The sequence below is a fragment of the Brassica napus genome, chromosome C6 (genome assembly GCF_020379485.1).
Source record: "Brassica napus cultivar Da-Ae chromosome C6, Da-Ae, whole genome shotgun sequence".
NCBI lineage: Eukaryota > Viridiplantae > Streptophyta > Magnoliopsida > Brassicales > Brassicaceae > Brassica > Brassica napus.
In genome coordinates this window covers 28324949-28345950 of record NC_063449.1, presented here as the reverse complement: position 1 = coordinate 28345950, position 21002 = coordinate 28324949, and the positions used below count along the sequence as shown (strand labels likewise).

The following is a 21002-nucleotide window of genomic DNA, read 5'->3' as shown; positions in this document are numbered from 1 at the left end:
CGATCCTAGCAACTGATTCCCTCGTAAAACGAGCAAAATACTCCTCAACACCCCAAAATATTTTTCTAGTCATTGCGTATGTATACACAGCACACTCATATCCTTCATCCGCTGCAAGCTTCATGAAAGCAAGTCCTTCTTCTTGAAGGTTAAATGTGAAGAAAAACTGTAAACCCTTCATATAAAGTGTGCTTGGATTTCTCTCTGCGTAGCAAGTTTTAAACAACTCAGGAGGCATATTGAGTCTCCTGGGAACGGATAACACATCGTAAAAATGGTTTACCCTGCTCCGCTCTGCTAACGCCTTCATCGTCTTGCACGATGCTCTTAGGCCATAGAGATCTGTGAAGGAGTTACCGGCCACACGTTCAACCACTAACGTCTGAATCTCTTCAGGCAATTCGAGTATCGGGAAACAATCCATTAATGTAACGTTCATATAAATAAGCAATGATATTTGACATAACTCAGCCATGTTGGTTAATATAACATCGACGCCTTCGTAGAGATCGAGACGGTAATACTTTATTATTTAACTCATAATATAACTCAGCCATTAATATTAACATAAGTCAGCCGTTAATATTTTGGGTTTTATCATGGCCCATCGAGATTTAGGATTGATACTTTGGGACGGCTGAGTGTGGAAAATACGGCTCAGAACTAATATCGAGGCTTTTATGACAGCGAGACGATACTTTAGTATTTAAAAACTGATTTAACATTCACGGTAATCCTTTTTTATAATATTAAACACCTTATAATAATGGGACGTTTCGTTTTTCTTGATTTGACGGCTCAGAACTAATATCGAGGCCATTTATAATATGGAGACGATAATCACGAGGAGTTTAAGAAGTTAAATAAGGCAGAAATTAACGATAACTCAGTCGTAATACGAAAACATTAAAATCCATACCTCAGCCGTTATACTAATCAAGACAACCCAATATAATCGTAACATGTTTATATAACTCAGTCGTAATGTAAAACATTAAAACCCAAAACCCAGCCATAATACAAAACATTAAAACCCAATTCTTTTCATCGTCTCTCTTGCTCTGTCATTCCAATTCATTTCGTCATCCTTGTTCTCCGTAAACTGGTGGAGTGTCGTTCGTTGAATACATATCTTTTGTTGGGAATTCAATCTGTTGTTTTCAATTCATTCAATCTGTAATCATCGAGTACAGACTTTGCGAATTCTTCATGTTTAGTTTTCTCATTTAAAGGCAGAACTCTACACTCTCTACTGTCGGCGTTGAATACATATATGTTTTTCTTAATCCAGTTACCATAAACAATAATTGCCGGATCCATAAGATCTCGGAGAAAGATGAAGAATAATATGAAGAAGATAGATATATAGATAGATAAAGAAGATGAAGAAAAAAGATGAACAGACAGACAAACGTAGTTGTAAAGTAGTTCGTTAGCAATGACATGGCAAATCCGAGTTGATGACATGGCGGATGACATGGAAAATCGGTTTATCAGCTGACAAACAAATATATAACTCAGCCTCCGTAAATCAGCACTCATTTACAATGTAAGTCAGCCGAACCATGGAAATATTTCAGTAATTAATCTTTTGATCCTTAATCAGCCGTAATTAGGATGAAAAACGATAAATCAGTCGTATCGTCACATAGATCAGCCGTCAAACGAATGGTACTCTAGTAATTAATCTTTCGCTAATAAGTCAGCCGTAACCGAGCTGAGTTTACTGTTAATCCATCCTATTACGGCCGACTAATCATAAACTCAGCCGTAACAACATCACATTAGTCAGCCGTAAATTATATAACTCAGCCAGTCGATATTCATTAACTCAGCCGGGGAAACATAACTCAGCCGTCTCTTAGTTACAACTCAGCCAAATTTTCCAGAAAATAAACCGCCGATGTATAAGTCAGCCGTAACCTTTGTCTGTAAGTCAGCCTTTATCTCATAAATCAGCCATATTTTTGTAATTCAGCCATACCGTCCGCTCCGCTGACTTATGTTCTTAAGTCAGTCTTTTCCTTTTAACTCAGCCGTGTTTGTTTATTCAGCCGACATGTATATATAAATCAGCCGTAACGACGTATGTAGCGAATTACTGCTAGCTTAATGAAAACACGGAACATAATTCCTATGTGGCGCCGACTTTTTGCTTATGTGGCAGCGAAAAGTAATGGCATTCCTGTAAATATGTTTTTTCTCATAACGTAAAAGAAGGCATGCTTGGTATTTAAAAAATGCCAGTAATAAAAAAAAGATTTGTATGGTTCTTGTCAATTGTCCTAAAATTTTGTATATTTAAGTAAACTTCCCTTTTTAATGTATATATAACTAAGTACTTCAATATGCTAAAAATATTCCAGATTATTCACAAGGGTGGCTTTACACTAAGCAAGTTTCTATGCGCAATCCAAGATTGAAAAGAAATGTAAATTGAAAATTTTACTTAAACTCAAGATCATATCATCTATAATCCATAATGGGCCACTTTACTACTTACAACATCTGGTTGAGAGCCAAGGGAACAAAGCACATACATGTAAACTAACTGACACGTTAACTATTCAAGTTAGGTCATCCTTCTAATCGAATAGTTTGATTAGACTGACATAGCTAGATTAGACTCCTGAAGATAAATCTTCCTGAACTCAGAGAGAATCTCATCATCATCATCATCCAGAAGATCTTACGACTTGACAACACTCCAAAGTAAATCTAGCATTGAAAAACTCCCCCCATCACGCCAGAACCAAAACCCTAATCTTTATCCTTTGCTATAAACACTTCTCAGTTTTTTGGCTCTGGTGGCATCTGCTTCTTTTCTTTACCCCCCAAGTAAGTTTCTCCATTACCTTTTTCTAATACGTCTGCTTCTTTGGGTTCGTGTTTGATTCTTAGCTAAAACTCATTTCCTTTGTTCAGGGTGTGTAACTGGTGATTCTATACAACAATGATGAATCTTGATTTTGATGATTCCATCAGTATGCATCCTGGTGTGAGAAGACAAGAACGGGACAAGATTCGAAGACGTTTTATAAGACTTGTCGATAGTAAACTGGCTTTACACAGGAATGCTCCTTTAAACAGACTCTCCATCAAGTGCAAAGATGACGTTGGCCCAGCTCCTGTCATTCGTTGGATAAGCAAAGTTCTGAACCGTCATGTTACAGAACTTGTTCTAAACATCTCTTCTCATTGGTCTTGGCCTCTGTCTTCCGAGGTTGATTCGAGTGAAACAATGTGTCAGGAGTTTTGGGAATCTTGCTCCGTATCTAGCATTACCCTCAAGAGACTAACGTTTCGCTTTAAGCAAATGGTTTATGATAATCCAAAGAGTGTATCGTTTGATACTCCAAATCTTGTCTACTTTGAGTATTCTGATGCTATCGCAGATACCTATCCAAACGTGAATTTTCCTTTACTTGTTGAAACTAGTCTCGATCTGCGAATGACTCATGAACAAATCGGTCAGGCTAAACTTTCAGAGGATGATATAGCTAAAGAAAAAGAGGGAACTATGGTTGGGAATGCAACGGTTCTTCTTATGGGAATATGCAATGTTAAGAAGCTTTACTTATCTGACAACACTCTTGAGGTCAGTTTCAGTTTCCTAATCTTTAATGGTTTAAGTTGGTGATGTTCTCTACCTGACTTGAAATGGTTTTGTGTTTTGGTTCAGGTTCTTGCTTTCTGCTGCAAACCAATGCCGGTTTACAACAACCTGGTTCATCTAACTATCAAGACTCACCGAGATGTAGAATGGGAATCACTGACCGCACTTCTCAAGAACTGTCAAAATCTTGAAACTCTTGTCTTCGAAGTAACCAAATATATATATCATTTATTTAATGGCTGCTTGTTTCATGCAAAGTGAAATAGATTTTGAAGTTAGTTTTCTACTGTGTGTGTTTAGGGACTTCTCCATAGATATGGAATGAATTGTAGAAGTTGCGAGTGCTTATGCAAACCGTGGGAGGAGGAGGACGTTCCTACTTGCTTATCATCAAGTCCTGTGAAGGTCCTTGAGATATTGAAGTTTGGAGATATCTGTGAAGACGAGGACATGGATAAAATGATGGAGCAAGTTGAGTACTTCCTTGAGACGATGCCAAATCTTGAACAACTCATAATACACTATGAGACGTCTATTGATGAAGATGTGGAGGAAGTTTTAAGCCAGTTTCAGATGGTTTCTAGAGAAGGATTAAGCAAGTGTAAGATTCAAGTCATCTCTGATAACCTCAACTTGTCTTCATCTACTTAAGCATCTTCTTGGTTTCTTAAGTTGGTATTGGATTCACTCATGCTTCTTTCTCCCGTTTCAAAGCCATGAGTGTGTCTCGGCTTTATATTTGTAATAGCATCTAATGACTTGTTTTGTTTATGGTCTTGATGGTCAGACCACAACTCAATGTTTTAATCTTTCAGTTAATGTATTAAGTTTTAGTTCGTCTTTTTTTCAAAGAAACTATCCTTTAATCCCAAAGACATGAATGTCTCGGCTTTATGTTTGTAGTAGTATCTAATGACTTGTTTTTTTAATGCTCATGTTGGTCAGACCACAACTCAATGTATTAATCTTTCAGTTAATGTATTAAGTTTTAGTCTGTCATTTTTTGAAGAAACTATCCTTTAATCCCAAGAAAAAGAATAGCTACAAACTGTGAAAACAGGTCTTCTAAGTTTCTGATATGTAAATATGAAACTGCAAAAATGTTACTAGCTAAGAGTTGGTCTTACATTGTTTATTAAATAAAATTGATATGAATATAAGATGTAAGATTAAATCCATGTGAAATAAATGAAGAAACCCTCAAAACTTTTTTTACTCTGACCTCCAAGACTTAGCTCCTTCAAAGCCATTCTTGGCACTGCGATAGTCCTCAATGGTCATATCAATCTCAGCCTGTGAATTCATCACAAATGGACCATGCTGAACCACAGGCTCGCTGATAGGTTCCCCTGCAATCAACAAGAACCTCAACGGCTTAAAGCTTGACGTATTCAACACGCTAACTCCATCCCCTTTTCCAAGCACCACAACAGTGTGTGCTTGTACTGTGTAAGAGTCAGAGGACCTAAACACGCCATCATCACCATCTATAACATAGGCAAAGGCGGTCCATGACTCTGGAACGGTCTGGTGAGTTTGAGCTCTTTGCTTGAGAGTAATGTCAAGGAACATGATTGGTACTTTTGTGTAGAAAGGAGATTTAACTCCCATTGACTCTCCGGCTATGACTTTGACCTCTACTACATCTTCTTCTGCTCTTGGAATCTCTGAACTAGACAGTTCTAGGGCTTTTGGATCAATCCTGTTGAAAACCAAATAACACATATCTTAGTAAACATTGAGAAAGCTGAAGGAGAATGGAATCTATTTGAAGAATCTTAACATTTTATCAACGGAAGGGAGGTTGATCCAAAGCTGTATGCCGTTGTTGACTTGTTCTTCAGGCATCTCAGAATGTATGATTCCTTTTCCTGCTGCCATCCACTGTAATAAAACCAGAATCAAAAGAATGAAACAAGAAAATTAAGCTGGTCTGACATGTTTGCTGTTTTTCTTCACCTGGACATCTCCTTCATGGACTGTAATCTTATGACCATCGAAGTCTTGGTATATGATTCCTCCCTGCATATCATTAAATGCATGATAAATCTTCACATCAAGATTCAAGAGTCTGATATATGGAGAAGATGGTAGAGTCTTTGTCACCTTTAGCATGTATGTAACACTTTCAAAACCTGCACAAAGTTGATCTGATTACATCAGAGACGTTACACAACATAGAAAGCTTTGTGTGAATAAGAATATATATATAAAAATGAATTAGTGATCTGACCTCTGTGATGATGGTCTTTGAATCCACCTGGTGGTGAAACTGATCAAGAAACAGATATTGGCTAATTAGATTATCCTTTGATAAGTAAACATAAATATTGGAGAAGTAAAATAACATTACCGGAAAATTCTACTAATGATACAAACGGGTCCAATAACTTATGGTCAATCCTGAATGTTAGTTAACCCAATAAGATCAGATGTGAAACTTGAATGTCAAGCAAACCATTTTTCCTGAGAAAAATGAAGAAATAGAAATCAAAAACAAAAAACTCACTTGGTGATGCTTTTTCACAGCACCATCACCTTCATTCTCAAGATCTGCAGATATCTTTTTAATGACCTGACGCAATGACACGCTGATGATTCTGATGATGGTAAAAACTATGTTAATGTATATATCTTATGTCTCTCTTTGCAGTTCCAAGATTAATAATAACAAGAACATAAATGTGTATATCTTATGTCTCTCTTTATCATCTATACGTTATAAATGCATGGAATCCACCATGATTGATATCAAATCTCAGCATCAAAAAATAAAAAAGGAAATAAATCTGAAATTCTTGAAAACTGAAAGCATCGAAAGCACTTTATACTTGTATATGAGTCTTGTTCCCATAATGGTTGGTTGTAAATTGTAATGCAATTTGTCATAAATGGAATCAATCCGTCAAATATTCTCTTAATATTAACGTATCATTAGTCATTATGGAAATGATTCTCTAGCGATTTGCTTCTTCAGAAACATTCTGATACAGTTTTATATAACACATTCAAGATCATGTCATGTTTTTTTCTTTGTAGGTTGTAGCTGTTGAGATCTGTCACTATGATCAGTTCGAAGAAGATGGATAGAATCAGCAATCTACCAGAAGCTCTGATTAGCCACATATTGTCATTCCTCCCCACAGAAGAATCTGCTTTGACTTCAGTTCTCTCCAAAAAATGGCGGTACCTGTTTGCTTACAGACCAAACCTTGACTTCGATGGCTCGGTCATACGTTTTCATCCTGATACGTGTGAACGGGAAAAGACTCAGGTTCTGATAGTCTTTACTTATTTTGTGGATAGAGTGTTGGAGTTGCAAGGGAACTCTACTCTAAAAAAGTTCTCTTTAAAGTGTGGACACGGTGTTGAACCAGACTGTGTCACACCTTGGATATTAAATGTGTTGGAACGTGGAGTATCAGATCTTGATTTACACGTTACCCTGGCTGGGCTTTGCCTCCCTTCAAAGATGTTTATGAGCAAGTCACTGGAGAGGCTGAGGATAGAATCTGAAAATGTCATAGGAATTGATATGGAAGATGTGTTTCTTCCAAAGCTTAAGACTCTTCACATCAACAAAGTCATGTTAGGTAAAGGTGGAGATTTCTTTGAAAAGGTTACTTCTGGTTGTCATGTCCTTGAAGAGTTAATTCTGATTCATGTCTACTCTGATTTTTGGATCCGTTCTGTGTCTTCCAAACCCCTCAAGAGACTGATCCTATCTTGTATAGACTGTGATAAAAATCCGCATAGTGTTTCATTTGATACACCCAATGTTGTCTACTTGGAGTACTCTGATTTCGTAGCGGGCAAGTATCCAAAGGTGAAATTTGATTCACTAGTTGAAGCTAGTGTCGACCTTGCAATGACAAGTGAGCAGCATGAACATGCAAGCTATGAACATTCGGTGGGGGATGTAACAGATTTTCTCATGGGAATACGCAGTGTCCAGACCCTTTTCGCATCTGCCAACACTCTTGAGGTATAGTATTGTAACATTGATAACTTTTGAGTTAGTGACTGTATATTGATGAGAATACTTTTTTTTTGTTTTCAGGTTCTTACATTCTGCTGTGATCATATACCTGTGTTCCACAACATGTTTAGTTTAACTATTCAGACATGCAAGTCAGGATGGGAATCATTACCTGCTTTACTCAAGAAATGTCCAAATCTTGAGACCCTGGTCTTTGATGTAAGAACACTAATTATATCTCTTTATTGCTATCTTCTAACACAGACAAAACTACTAAGTTTTTGCTACTATGTTTCAGGGACTCAGCCACACATATACAATCAAGTGTGAGGATGTTGATGGGTGCCTATGCAAGTTTTCAGGGGAGGTTCCTACTTGCTTATCATCAAGTCCAGTGAAGGTTTTACAGATTACGGGATTTGGTGAAGCTGGTGTAGAGACAGAGACAGAGCTGATCAAGTACTTCCTTGAGACAATGCCGCAACTTGAACAGCTGATAATATACTATGATACATTGTTTGATGATGATGTGATTGAACTGTCAAGTGAACTTAAGAGGTTTCCCACAAAAGCTTCACCAAGTTGTGAGATTCAAGTAATCTTTGGTGACCCCAGCAGCTAAACCAAGATTCTCTCTTCTTCTTTCTGCCTTTTGCTTTCAAGTTTTTGTGACTTTGTGTTTGATGATTTGTGCTATTTATTGAGACAGCTGGATTATCTTTTGCTTGTTTTGGTTCTTAGTATGAGTGGCTGGTTTTGTTATACAGATCACTCTTCTAATAATAAACTTTCCGAAACATTGCATTGTTATTGTGTGAATATGTGAACATAATATACTCTATCAACAAAATGCAGCATCACAAGTAGAACATTTTTGAAACGCAACAGACTACGGTCTAGTTTCTACTCCACTTCACTAACACTTAAATAACAATGACTCCTATAGAAAGTCAGGTCTCATGTTAAGCTTCTTCTCCATTGAAAGACAGCATCTATAAATAAATAAAAAAGCAAAATATGAACCCAACTTTCTCACAACAAAAGCATAAAACACACGGACACTAACCAACGTAGTTGAATTAATAAATCTTGATGTTGAGTTTTAGGTATTTTAGTAACTACAGATACTTGTCGCCAAGAGAAACATCCATAGCTTCCTACTGGTAAAGGAGGCATGACTCCGAAAGGAGCCAAGAAACCAGAAAGGTTCTTCTAGAGGATCAATGCAAATTTCATCTATAAGGAAATGGGCAGAGTAACTGATAAGCCGAGGCTAACAGAGATTACTTGGATCTTGCACTTGGATGAGGCTACTGCAGGAAGCATCTGAAGTTGGCTTGATACTTCAGCCACACTATTTTTGATTAATGTATTGTAGTGTATATAAAAATAATTTTCTAAATAAAATATTTGTAAAATTTTATTATTTCTGCGCATCACTCAGAAAACTATCTTGTCATTAATAAAAGGCTTATTTGTGTGACCTAAAGTAGCAAACAACCCTGTTCCTGCAGGAACGGTTGTGTGCAACGTTGATGCTGCGTGGAATGCCTCTTCTGGCCATTGTGGGCTTGGAGTGCTCTACTCAGGCGCTAAGCCGACTACCCTTGTCTCGCGCATATGCGAACCTCATCCCTTTGTCTCTTCAGCACTGATGGAAGAAGCCCTCGCTGTACGTTGGCGGTTATGACCGCGTCCTTCTCAAACATTAAGTCCCTGATAATTCTGTCGGATTCCCTCACCCTGATCAAACTATTGAAAGGAAGAGAATCTAGACCAGCCTTGTTTGGCATTTTGTTTGATATCTATCAGTTTAGTCCTTACTTTGATGCAATATCTTTCTCATTTATCCCTCGTTTGAACAATAGAGAAGCCGACTCTGTGGCTATGTCCGCTATCTCTGTCTGTAATGCCTCCTCTGTTGGAGTGTATAAACCCTTTTAGTTTTAATGAAAATGTGTGTTGGTTCAAAAAAAAAAAAGCTTATTTGTGCGAACTAGCCTAGAGAAGACATTAAATAAATGACATTGATTTTGAGATAACGTAGAAACTAACATTTAGCACATCTTTGATCCGGTTGTACCTTAATACTTAACTAGAGATTGATCCGCGCTCCTGCGCGGATTTTTTTTCTTACATTTTATACATTGATATTTATTTTTTTATAATTAATATTATATATTTTAGATGTGTTGTAATATAACTAATTGTATTCAAAAGACTTGGACCGAATCGGGTAATATGGTTATTCTTCGTACATATATCCGAACCCATTTCAAATACATTTGTTATTTAAATATTTTTAGGTTCTTATAAATCAGAACTGAACTCATCCAGATCCAGAAGGACTAAAATCAAAATCCGCACATAAATTTATAATATTCAAGCCTAATTTCAAACAGAAAAATGATACTCGAAAGGAACAACTCGTACCTAAATGGATAGCCAACGTTCGTGCCTAACTGATTTTATAAACTAATAAAAGAGACTTTTTTTATGTGTTTGGTTAAATTAAGTGAAATAAAAAGAGTTTTTTTATTTAGTAAAATAATTATATGGAATGAAAAATTAAGTGACAATAAATGTAATACATTTTCATTATTTTGATTTAAGTTATTATTTTGTTGAGAAAACGTGTATTTAAATTATGTTTTTGGGTATGTAATTTTCAACCGATTGAAACTAAAAAAAAAATATTAGTAAAACAAACTAAACCGAACGTTTAACCATATGCAAAACCCAGTTGTATTACATTTTTGATTTTATAATTTTCACAAAGTTATTGTTGAAAAATAATGAATTAAAATATGCACTATTATTATTATGGTAATATAATTAATGATGTGATGTATTGTTAAGGTAATATAATTAATGAAATTGTTAAACTGGGTGAAATATGAAAATACAATTAATGAAATTACTAAAAAAAACACTATACTTTTTTAATATTGTTATCTATGTTTCCAAACAATGTTCATTTATATAGCTATCCATGTTTCCAAAGAATTTTCATTTATACTGGTATCTATGTTTCCAAACAGTACCAAAAAGTACTTCAGTTTTAATAATATAGATGATAATTCTGTCAGATTCCCTCACCCTGATCAAACTATTGAAAGGAAGAGAATCTAGACCAGCCTTGCTTGGTATTTTGTTTGATATCTATAAGTTTAGTTCTTACTTTGATGCAATATCTTTCTCATTTATCCCTCGTTTGAAAAATAGATAAGCCGACTCTGTGGCTAAGTCCGCTCTCTCTGTCTGTAAAGCCTCCTCTGTTGGAGTGTAAACCCTTTTAGTTTTAATGAAAATGTGTGTTGGTTCAAAAAAAAAAGAAGCTTATTTGTGTGAACTAGCCTGGAGAAGACATTAAGTAAATGACATTGATTTTGAGATAATGTAGAAACTAACATTTAGCATATCTTTGGTCCGGTTGTACCTTAATACTTAACTAGAGATTGATCCGTGCTCCCGCATGAATTTTTTTTCTCACATTTTATACATTGATATTTATTTTTTTATAATTAATATTATATATTTTAGATGTGTTGTAATATAACTAATTGTATTCAAAAGACTTGGACTGAATCGGGTAATATGGTTATTCTTCGTACATATATCTGAACCCATTTCAAATACATTTGTTATTTAAATATTTTTAGGTTCCGATAAATCAGAACCGAACTCATCCAGATCCAGAAGGACTAAACTCAAAATCCGCACATAAATTTATAATATTCAAGCCTAATTTCAAACAGAAAAATGATACTCGAAAGAAACAACTCGTACCTAAATGGATAGCTAACGTTTGTGCCTAACTGATTTTATAAACTAATAAAAGAGACTCTTTTTATGTGTTTGGTTAAATTAAGTGAAATAGAAAGAGTTTTTTTATTTAGTAAAATAATTATATGGAATGAAAAATTAAGTGACAATAAATGTAATACATTTTCATTATTTTGATTTAAGTTATTATTTTATTGAGAAAACGTGTATTTGAATTATGTTTTTGGGTATGTAATTTTCAACCGATTGAAACTAAAAAAAAGTATTAGTAAAACAAACTAAACCGAACGTTTAACCATATGCAAAACCCAGTTATATTACATTTTTGATTTTATAATTTTCACAAAGTTATTGTTGAAAAATAATGAATTAAAATATGCATTATTATTATTATGGTAATATAATTAATGATGTGATGTATTGTTAACGTAATATAATTAATGAGATTGTTAAACTGGGTGAAATATGAAAATACAATTAATAAAATTACTAAAAAAACACTATACTTTTTTAATATTGTTCTCCATGTTTCCAAACAATGTTCATTTATACAGCTATCCATGTTTCCAAAGAATTTTCATTTATACTGGTATCTATGTTTCCAAACAGTACCAAAAAGTACTTCAATTTTAATAATATAGATACTAATGAATAGCAGATGATAGTGGATGACGTCGATGGATTTTTGTTATGGACATAACTGAATGTTTACTATTTAAATAGCACATCACCTAAAAAGACAACGTCACAGCATTATTTACTGCATGCTTAGTCATTATGGATAGTAAAATGAATAGATAGCATAGAAATTTTTTTAATAAAAAAGTATATTCCATATCACCGAAATAGTATATAGTTGTAATCTTAGTCACAACTACTAAATACTAAACGCAATCCTAGCTTTTAAATACAAAACCCCAAATATAAACTTTAATTCAATGTCAACTCCAATCTTTCATAAACTAAATCCAAATTTTGAAATGTCAGTAAGATGCATTACCATTCTACATGAGACACATAAAATAAAAAAGGTAAAAATGTAGTTGCAATCTAAAAATCATCTTAACATATTTCTCAAATGTTGATACGGCTATGCCTTCATGGAAAATGGTAATACTTGCTCCAATGTCAACTCCAATCATACATAAACTAAACTCTATCAACTAATCACTAAACCATATACGACAATAAAAAACATAATCCAATGTCAATCCCAGTCTTCCATAAACTAAACCCTAGCCACTAAGCACTAAACCCTATATAGAAATATAAACTTTAATTCAATATCAAACCTGATCTTTTTATAAACTAAACCAAATTTTGAAATGTTAGCATTTCCGTTCTACATGATTATACAGAATAGAAAATGTGATAATGTAGTTGCAATCTAAAGATCATCTTAACGTACTTCTCAAACATTGATATGCCTTCAAGGAAGGTGGTAATACTTGCTCCACTGTCAACCTCAATCATACATAAACTACACTCTATCAACTAATCACTAAACCCCACATGACAATATAAACCATAATCCAATGTCAACTCCAATCTTCCATAAACTAAACCCTAGCCACTAATCACTAAACCCTACATGGAAATATAAATCCTAATCCAATTTCAACCTCAATATTTCATAAACTAAACCCAAATTTTGAAATGACAATAATATGCATTTTCATTCTACATGAGCATATATAATATAAAAGGTGACAAACGATATAGCACAATACATATTGTTCAAATTTTGAAGTGTCCATGATTGCAGAGAATGAGGTAATGACTACACTAAATTCAGATTGACTGTACGAAAGAAATGAAGATTGACAACATTAGAGAAAATAGGAAAGAGACAACATCATATGAATATCATTCCATTCAACATCACATTGTATTATGTTTTATTTGATGTCATAATAAATTATATTCTATTTATCTTTAATATGTTATTTCTCTTTACAAAATCATACGCACACTAATATAAAACTCATATATACACGGATTTGTAACACCGTCGGCCGGGGTGATGCTCCTACATTGTAGGTACTGCATATTAGAAAGACAGAAACATTACACAACAGAGAAATCTTTGTTGATTATTTCAGTGACATTATGATGATAGTAAAACTATGTTAATGTAAAGATTTTCCGTCTCTCTTTAATGCAGTTCCAAAATCAATAATACCAAAAAGCTTTCTACCGGATGATTTGATTCTTAAATTATTATTTTTGACGTGCAAGCATTTTTTTAAAAATCATCGGTTCGTGTATAAATGCAGGGAATTGACCAAGATTGGTATCAATCTCAACAGCAAAAAAACAAAAAAAAAAGGAAATAAATCTGAATTTATGGGAAACTGATTGCTGTTGAAAGTAATTTATACTTATATATAATTATCGTTTCCATAATCCTTTGTTTGTATCATAAATTGAATCTTTCTATTAATTGTAACGTATCATTATTCATTATGTAAGGGAGAATATATATATATATATATATACATTTGAACGTGGTCAGTGTTTTCTTTAAAATACGAAAATGATGGCTTCTCTGCACTAAAAACTCACACAAGTGAGTTCCCACAACTCTTCTTTTGATCTTGTAATTCTGTAGCCATTTTCTTTTGTGGTTCTTGTTCATATAACACATTCAAAATCATGTCATGTTGTTTTCTATGTAGGTTATAACTGTTGAGATCTGTCACTATGATCAGTTCCAAGAAGATGGATAGAATCAGCAATCTACCAGAAGCTCTGATTAGCCACATATTGTCATTCCTCCCCACAGAAGAGTCTGCTTTGACTTCAGTTCTCTCTAAAAAGTGGCGGTATCTGTTTGCTGACAGACCAAACCTTGACTTCGATGGCTCGGGCATACGTTCTCATCCTGATACGTGCGAATGGGAAATGGCTGACACTCTGAGAGTCTTTACTCGTTTTGTGGATAGAGTGTTGGTGTTGCAAGGGAACTCCACTTTAGACGATTTCTCTTTAAAGTGTGGACATGGTGTTGATCCAGTCTGTGTCACAAACTGGATACTAAATGTGTTGGAACGTGGTGTATCGGATCTTGATTTACACTTCAACCTGGTTGGAGTTTGTCTCCCTTCAGAGGTCTTTATGAGCAAGTCACTGGTGAGGCTGAGGATAGAATCCCAAAACGTTATACCCATGGATGTGGAAGATGTGTTTCTTCCAAAGCTTGAGACTCTTTACCTCAACAAAGTCATGTTAGGTAATTGTGGAGATTGCTTTGAAAAGGTTACTTCTGGTTGTCACGTCCTTGAAGAGTTAGTTCTGATTAATGTCTACTCTGATTTTTGGAACCGTTCTGTGTCTTCCAAAACCCTCAAGAGACTGATCCTATCTTGTATAGACTATGATAAAAATCCTGATAGCGTTTCATTTGATACGCCCAATGTTGTCTTCTTGGAGTACTATGATTACGTAGCGGGCAAGTATCCAAAGGTCAAGTTTAATTCACTTGTTGAAGCTAGTATCGACCTTGCAATGACAAGTGAGCAGCATGGACTTTCAAGCTATGAACATTTGGTGGGCGATGTAACAGATTTTCTCGTGGGAATACGCAATGTTCAGACCCTTAACATATCTGCCAACACTCTTGAGGTATAGTATTGTAACTAACACTGATTTTTTTAGTTAGTTATTTGCATATTGATGAGAAGATACATTTTTGTTTTCAGGTTCTTACTTTCTGCTGTGATCATATACCTGTATTCCACAACATGATTGGTTTAACTATTCAGACACGCAAATCAGGATGGGAATCATTGCCTGCTTTATTCAAGAAATGTCCAAATCTTGAAACCTTGGTGTTTGATGTAAAACACTAATTATATCTCTTTATTGCTATTTTCTAACATAGACAGAACTAGGTTTCTAAGTTGTTTCTACTATGATTCAGGGACTCAGCCACACATTTACAGTCAAGTGTATGGATGTTGATGGGTGCCTATGCAAGTTTTCAGGGGAGGTTCCTACTTGCTTATCATCAAGTCCAGTGAAGGTTTTGAAGATTCTGAGATTTGGTGATTCTGGTGTAGAAAAAGAGACAGATCTTATCAAGCACTTCCTAGAGACAATGCCGCAGCTTGAACAGCTGATGATATACTACGATACATTGTTTGATGATAGTGTGATTGAACTGTCAAGTGAACTTAAGAGCTTTCCTACAAAAGCTTCACCAAGTTGTGAGATCCAAGTAATCTTTGGTGACCCCAGCAGCTAAACCAAGATTCTCTCCTCTTCTTTCTACCTTTTTGCTTTCAAGTTTTTGTGACTTTGTGTTTGATGATTTGTGCTTTTTATTGAGACTGCTGGATTATCTTTGGCTTTTCGTTTTGGTTCTTAGTTTGAGTGGCTTGTTTGCCATACAAATCACTCATAATAATAAACTTTCTGAAAAATTGCATTGTTATTGTGTGAATATGTGAACATAATATACTCTATCAACAAAACGCAGCATCACAAGTAGAACTTTTTGAAACGCAACAGACTACAGTCTAGTTTCTACTCCACTTCACTTAAATAACAGTCTCCTATAGATAGTTAGGTCTCATGTCAAGCTTCTTCTCCATTGAAAGACAGCATCTATAAATAAACAAAGCAAAACATGAACCCAACTTTCTCACAACAAAAGCATAAAACACTAACCAACAAAGTTGAATCAATAAATCTTGATTTTGAGTTTTAGGTATTTTAGTAACTACATATACTTGTAGCCAAGAGAAACATCCATTGGTAAAGGAGCCAAGAAACCAGAAAGGTTCTTCTAGAGGATCAATGCAAATTTCATCTATAAGGAAATAGGCAGAGTAACTGATAAGCCGAGGCTATCAGAGATTACTTGGATCTTGCACTTGGATGAAGCTGCTGCAGGAAGCATCTGAAGTTGGCTTGATACTTCAACCAGATCATCTTCGATTGATGTATTGTAGTATACTATGAGCCGTTCGAGATTCAACATCTTCTGTAGGAAATGGTTGATCATTACTATCTCCATCACCATGTCCACATCGTCATCATCGCAGGCTTCTCCAAATTTCAATATCTTAAGAAACTTCACCGGACAATGTGTTAGGGAAGGACTACTTGTAGCTTTGTGAGTGAGTCCCTAAAACATTAAAGAAACATCAATACAAAATGGTTTACAAAAAAGGCTTTGATGTAAATGGAGCCAAGAGATTCATTTTCAAGGGTTTAGTTCATCTACTTGGAAGACGAGAGTTTCAAGATTTGGACAGTTCTTGAGAAGTTGTGGCAATGATTCCCATCCCACTTCTTGGTTACTCTCAATAGTTAGATGAGTCAAGTTGCTTAACACTGGCATTGCTTCACAGCAAAAGTTAAGTGTCTAAAACAAAACAAAAGAAAAATCAATAAGTTCATTTCCAATCACTAGCTAAAAACCTTAGACTGACATACCTCAAGAGTGTCATAAGATAAGTAAAGGGTCTTCACATTGCATATTCCCATAACAAGCACTGTTGCGTTGCCAACCATCTCTCTTTCCTCCTCATCATCATTAGATACATATCTGACATTTGCTTTCTGATCATTTGTCATCCGAATATCGATACTAGCTTCAACCAGCGAATCAAAATTCAATTTTGGATACTTCTTTGCAATATTATCAGAATATTTGAAGTAGACAACGTTTGGAGTATCAAATGATACACTCTTTGGATTGTCATCACAGTGTGCACAGCAGAGAGTTAGTCTCTTCAGGATTTTTGAAGCCACATAGCAAGAACCCCAATAACCCCACTCAAGATTACACAAACTTAATTCCTCAAGCACAGGACAACCAGACAGAAGCTTTGCAGAACCAATCTCACCCTCTACAAACACAACTGAGTCTAGAATCAGAGTCCTGAGCCTTGGAAGATAAACATTTCTCAGTTTAACTTTGGGACCATCTTCAGGTCCTATCTTCAGCCTAACCAGTGTCTTACTCACAAAAACCTTCGAAGGCAACCAATAAACCAATGAGGAAGAGACGTGTAGAGAAAGATCTGATACACCATGTCTCAGCACGTTTGATATCCAAGGGTACACGTCTTCGTCCTCAAAACCATCTCCACATTTTAGAGAGAACTTGTTAACATGATCTTTCCCTCGTAGCTTCAACACTCTATCCACAAAATCTATAAAACTCGTATGATCCGTATGCTGAGAGGAAAAGCTCTCGAAATCAAGATTTGGTACAAGAGCAAACAGATACCGCCATCTTTTTGAGAGAAGTGATGTCACAGCAGCTTCTTTTGTAGACAAGTTGGATAAGATTTGGCAAAGAAGATTGTCTGGTAAATCATCCATGTTTCCTATAGACATGCACTTACAAACCTGAACAATATATCCAAAACAAGTGGAGTTCAAAAGCTGAAACTCCAAACTAGTTTCAAGGTCTATTCCTCTACACAGGAACAACAAAACTAAACCAGATCATATAGGACACAAGAACAAAGTAAAGATTAGAAAACTTACTTGGGCTGAGTGTAAAAGAAGAGTCACCCTACATGTGCAACCAGACAGAGGAGGTTCAATAAGGGAGTGGAAGAGGCAGAAGATTTGTATTATTTATTTTTTGTTGCAGAACTTCTGGATCTTGTAAACATGGAAGAAGCAAAACATGACACTATGACATTATCTCACAACTACCAAGACTGAAAAGAATATTATATTCACAAACTTTCCTTTTTGTCAATATTCACAAACTAAAAGGACATTAGCTTTGTTTCCTTCACAAACTAAAGATAATGTTAATAATTCATTATTTTTGTCGGTTCTGAGAAGTCACTTTCAAACGTTTAGACTTTTATATAATGGAACTTTTCAAAATAAAAAGGTTATAGAAACAAAAGTCATTTATTTCTATTATTAAATGTTTATACAGTGAGACTATAATGAAATTTAGTCAAGTATTGAATCCGCAGTCCTAACTATAAAGAAACAAAGAAACTTAGTTTTCTATGTATACTAAGAACTCGAGTAATGAGTTGAGAAACAACATTTGTGATTTAACACAACACAAACTTAGCATTCTTAAGTTTCAAAAAGTACAACAAAAGCATAACACACCAGTCTGTAAACTAAGATGCTGAGCAGAGTACAAAAGACATAAGAAAAAGGAAACCTTAACTGCTTTGAGTTTACGTCAAAGCCTTGAGAAACCAGGAGTATTCTTCATTTGGAGGAGCAGACCATTTCTTTGATAGGGTAGAAGGCAAAGTAGAGGACAAGCTAAGATTCGGTGAGATTACTTGGAAATTGCACTTTGGTGAAGCTATTCTAGGAATACTCTGAAGCTTCTTGGATAGATCAAACACGGAAGGGTCATATGATATGTTGAAGTAAACTACCAACTGTTCAAGCCGTGGCATTTTCTCCAAAAAATGCATTATCTGCTCCATTTCCATCCCCTCATCATCGATGTCTACAGATAGAATGATCTTTAGCACCTTCACAGCAGAAGATGAAAGGCAAGAAGGATTCTTCAGAGGTTTACAAAGGCACATGTTGCCACATACATCGGTACTTTTGTGGACAAGACCCTGTAGAAAAGCATTAAGGAACGTCTCAAAGTCAAAGTTGATTACCAACAAAAAGAATGAAAACAAAGGTAAGTTGTATAATGTTTTCATGTGAGTGAAAAACAGAGATGCTTTACTGGTTTTTGTTTTGTACCTTGAAAATAAGGGTTTCTAGATTAGAACAATTCGGTAGAAGAGCTGGCAATGAATCCCATCCACTTTCATCATTACTCTCAATCGTTAACTGAATCAGGTTGTTAAATACCGGTGTAGCTTCACAGCAGAAAGTACATACCTGAAACAACAACAACAACAACAACAAATAGACAAAGCAACTCACTTGTGATCACTAGCTGAAGCCATTATAACAACAATGCTATACTAAAAAGGCTGTAGAGAAAAGATTTGATTGACATACAAACCTCAAGTGTTTTGGCAGATAGATATAAGATCTGAACATTGCATAATCCCAAAAGAAAATTTGTTGCATTACCAACCATCTCCTTCTCCTCTTCATACTCTCCAGAGAAATAGCCATCTTCTTCAGAGAAGTCTGCATCTGCACTTTGATCTTCAGAGAGTCGAAGGCCGATATGAGCTTCAACAAGCGAACTGAAATTAACCTTAGGATACTCTCTCGCAATATTGTCAGAATATTCCAAGTACTCAAGGTTTGGAGTATCAAACGAAACGCTCATTGGATTCTCATCAAAGTCATCCAAGAAGATCGTTAGCCTCTTGAGGGTTGTGACAGAAACAGAGCAAAACTCCCAGTTTTCCCACCCCATATTCGTGAGAACCAACTCCTCAAGCACGGGACAGCCAGAGAGAAGCCTCGCAAACCCAACACCTTCTTCTTCAAACACAACGGAATCAATATCAAGAATCTTGAGCTTTGGAAGAAACACATCTTCAACATCAGCGCTGAAAGTGACATCATGTCCTTCTTCTAGTTTCAACCTAACCAGTGTCTTGCTAACTAAGATCTCATGAGGCAAGGGATACTCCGAGAGGCGTAGAGTAAGATCCGAAACACCGCGTCCCAACGCATGTAATATCCAAACAGTGACATGAACTGGATCGGGATAATCAGTTAAGTGGAGAGAGAATCTTTTTAAAGGAGCAGTCCCTTGGAGATCCAATAACATATCAACAAACTCCATGAAACTTGGACTGTTGCCGTTGCTTTTAAAATCAAGATTTGTCACAGAGGCAAACAAAAAGCGCCACCTTTTAGAGAGAACTGATGTGGAAGCTGCTTCTTTTGTCGGAAGGAAAGACAAGATGTGGGAGATGAGAGGATCTGGCAGACCGCTGAACATATCTCTTGAGACAAAATCCATTGTTTTCTTTCGAACAGAACTCAAAACCTAAGCAATAACAAGAACAATATCATTAAACTACAAAACAGTTCCAAAGTCTTGTCTTTATACATAATCTCGTAAGAAGAAGAAGCTTACTTGGAGGCCACCAAAATCACCAGTTTTGTGGAGTGACGAACTTGAAACTGAAAAAGTAGGGTTTTTTCAATTGTCTATCGTTGTGAGATAGGAGCAATGTGGCGGGATGGGTGGCTTCCAATGTGGCTTCTAGGCCTGGGCAAAATAACAGAACCAAAGAACCGAACCAAAATACCCGAAACCGGAACTGGATTAATATCCTCAAATATCCGAACGGTTCCTATATTTTTATATCTGAAATAACTCAACCGAACCGGAACCGAACCGAAAACCAAATGGGTACCCGAATATATAAAAATATTAATTATATATACATATAACATCACTAAATATATATTTTTAATTTAAAATTCTATTAAAAATATCTGAAAATACTTGAGGATAACTAAATTATTATAAAGTATCCAAACTACCCGAAAGTATCCGAAACTTTTATCCGAAATATCCAAAATAATCCGAAATGTCCAAATTTTTATCTAAATCATCCTAATTATTTGATATTTTACCCTAAATAACCGATATTTTATCCAAATTATCCGAACTACCCGAACTATCCGAACCCGAACCGGATCCAAATGAGAACCGAACTTTTTCCGGATATTTTCTGGTTC

At 35.4% G+C, this 21002-nt stretch overlaps 6 protein-coding genes across 9 annotated transcripts; 3 read left to right on the top strand and 3 right to left on the bottom strand.

Moving 5' to 3' along the window:
• Positions 1-2104: 2104 nt before the first annotated feature.
• On the top strand, positions 2105-4456 carry LOC106428212 (putative F-box protein At1g58310). Its single transcript, XM_048761774.1, has 3 exons — positions 2105-3598; positions 3683-3823; positions 3917-4456. Exons 1-3 carry the CDS (start codon positions 2954-2956, stop codon positions 4265-4267), a joined length of 1137 nt encoding a protein of 378 aa, XP_048617731.1. The 5' UTR covers positions 2105-2953; the 3' UTR covers positions 4268-4456.
• A 239-nt stretch (positions 4457-4695) lies between these two features.
• On the bottom strand, positions 4696-5733 carry LOC106428242 (putative pirin-like protein At3g59260). The gene has a single exon (XM_048761775.1). The coding sequence runs from the start codon at positions 5339-5341 to the stop codon at positions 4829-4831; it is 513 nt and encodes a 170-aa protein (XP_048617732.1). The 5' UTR covers positions 5342-5733; the 3' UTR covers positions 4696-4828.
• Positions 5734-6381: 648 nt separating this feature from the next.
• Positions 6382-8688, top strand: LOC106428241 (F-box/LRR-repeat protein At3g59250-like). 2 transcript variants are annotated; one of them, XM_048761773.1, is made up of 4 exons: positions 6382-6845; positions 6960-7601; positions 7677-7814; positions 7894-8688. In XM_048761773.1, exons 1-4 carry the CDS (start codon positions 6681-6683, stop codon positions 8215-8217), a joined length of 1269 nt encoding a protein of 422 aa, XP_048617730.1. In that variant the 5' UTR covers positions 6382-6680; the 3' UTR covers positions 8218-8688. The 2 variants fall into 2 exon arrangements, with proteins under 2 accessions (XP_048617730.1, XP_013724449.1); XM_013868995.3 differs by having other exon boundaries at positions 6382-7601.
• A 4904-nt stretch (positions 8689-13592) lies between these two features.
• On the top strand, positions 13593-15837 carry LOC106428232 (F-box/LRR-repeat protein At3g59250-like). Its single transcript, XM_013868987.3, has 3 exons — positions 13593-15005; positions 15083-15220; positions 15304-15837. The coding sequence occupies exons 1-3, from the start codon at positions 14085-14087 to the stop codon at positions 15625-15627; spliced, it is 1383 nt and encodes a 460-aa protein (XP_013724441.1). The 5' UTR covers positions 13593-14084; the 3' UTR covers positions 15628-15837.
• Positions 15787-18120, bottom strand: LOC106428229 (F-box/LRR-repeat protein At3g59210). Of its 3 annotated transcripts, XM_013868985.3 has the most exons (5): positions 17886-18083; positions 16824-17744; positions 16612-16752; positions 16246-16512; positions 15787-15989 (listed from the first exon to the last, which is right to left on the bottom strand). In XM_013868985.3, the coding sequence occupies exons 2-5, from the start codon at positions 17730-17732 to the stop codon at positions 15960-15962; spliced, it is 1347 nt and encodes a 448-aa protein (XP_013724439.1). In that variant the 5' UTR covers positions 17733-17744; positions 17886-18083; the 3' UTR covers positions 15787-15959. The 3 variants fall into 3 exon arrangements, with proteins under 3 accessions (XP_013724439.1, XP_013724438.1, XP_022560974.1); XM_013868984.3 differs by lacking the exon at positions 15787-15989 and having other exon boundaries at positions 16013-16512; positions 17886-18120; XM_022705253.2 differs by lacking the exon at positions 15787-15989 and having other exon boundaries at positions 16013-16512; positions 16824-17722; positions 17886-18069.
• A 275-nt stretch (positions 18121-18395) lies between these two features.
• Positions 18396-20515, bottom strand: LOC106428228 (F-box/LRR-repeat protein At3g59200). The gene is made up of 4 exons (XM_013868983.3): positions 20392-20515; positions 19354-20301; positions 19086-19226; positions 18396-18952 (listed from the first exon to the last, which is right to left on the bottom strand). The coding sequence occupies exons 2-4, from the start codon at positions 20272-20274 to the stop codon at positions 18551-18553; spliced, it is 1464 nt and encodes a 487-aa protein (XP_013724437.1). The 5' UTR covers positions 20275-20301; positions 20392-20515; the 3' UTR covers positions 18396-18550.
• Positions 20516-21002: the final 487 nt, after the last annotated feature.

Coding starts and splice junctions, on each gene's coding strand:
- LOC106428212 (XM_048761774.1), top strand. CDS start 2,954: ATGATGAATCTTGATTTTGATGATTCCATCAGTATGCATCCTGGTGTG. Junction 3,599..3,682: donor TATCTGACAACACTCTTGAG/GTCAGTTTCAGT, acceptor GTTTTGGTTCAG/GTTCTTGCTTTCTGCTGCAA. Junction 3,824..3,916: donor TTGAAACTCTTGTCTTCGAA/GTAACCAAATAT, acceptor GTGTGTGTTTAG/GGACTTCTCCATAGATATGG.
- LOC106428242 (XM_048761775.1), bottom strand. CDS start 5,341: ATGTGTTATTTGGTTTTCAACAGGATTGATCCAAAAGCCCTAGAACTG.
- LOC106428241 (XM_013868995.3), top strand. CDS start 6,681: ATGATCAGTTCGAAGAAGATGGATAGAATCAGCAATCTACCAGAAGCT. Junction 7,602..7,676: donor CATCTGCCAACACTCTTGAG/GTATAGTATTGT, acceptor TTTTGTTTTCAG/GTTCTTACATTCTGCTGTGA. Junction 7,815..7,893: donor TTGAGACCCTGGTCTTTGAT/GTAAGAACACTA, acceptor ACTATGTTTCAG/GGACTCAGCCACACATATAC.
- LOC106428232 (XM_013868987.3), top strand. CDS start 14,085: ATGATCAGTTCCAAGAAGATGGATAGAATCAGCAATCTACCAGAAGCT. Junction 15,006..15,082: donor TATCTGCCAACACTCTTGAG/GTATAGTATTGT, acceptor TTTTGTTTTCAG/GTTCTTACTTTCTGCTGTGA. Junction 15,221..15,303: donor TTGAAACCTTGGTGTTTGAT/GTAAAACACTAA, acceptor ACTATGATTCAG/GGACTCAGCCACACATTTAC.
- LOC106428229 (XM_013868984.3), bottom strand. CDS start 17,732: ATGTCTATAGGAAACATGGATGATTTACCAGACAATCTTCTTTGCCAA. Junction 16,753..16,823: donor TATCTTATGACACTCTTGAG/GTATGTCAGTCT, acceptor GTTTTGTTTTAG/ACACTTAACTTTTGCTGTGA. Junction 16,513..16,611: donor TTGAAACTCTCGTCTTCCAA/GTAGATGAACTA, acceptor TTAATGTTTTAG/GGACTCACTCACAAAGCTAC.
- LOC106428228 (XM_013868983.3), bottom strand. CDS start 20,274: ATGGATTTTGTCTCAAGAGATATGTTCAGCGGTCTGCCAGATCCTCTC. Junction 19,227..19,353: donor TATCTGCCAAAACACTTGAG/GTTTGTATGTCA, acceptor TTGTTGTTTCAG/GTATGTACTTTCTGCTGTGA. Junction 18,953..19,085: donor TAGAAACCCTTATTTTCAAG/GTACAAAACAAA, acceptor GCTTTTCTACAG/GGTCTTGTCCACAAAAGTAC.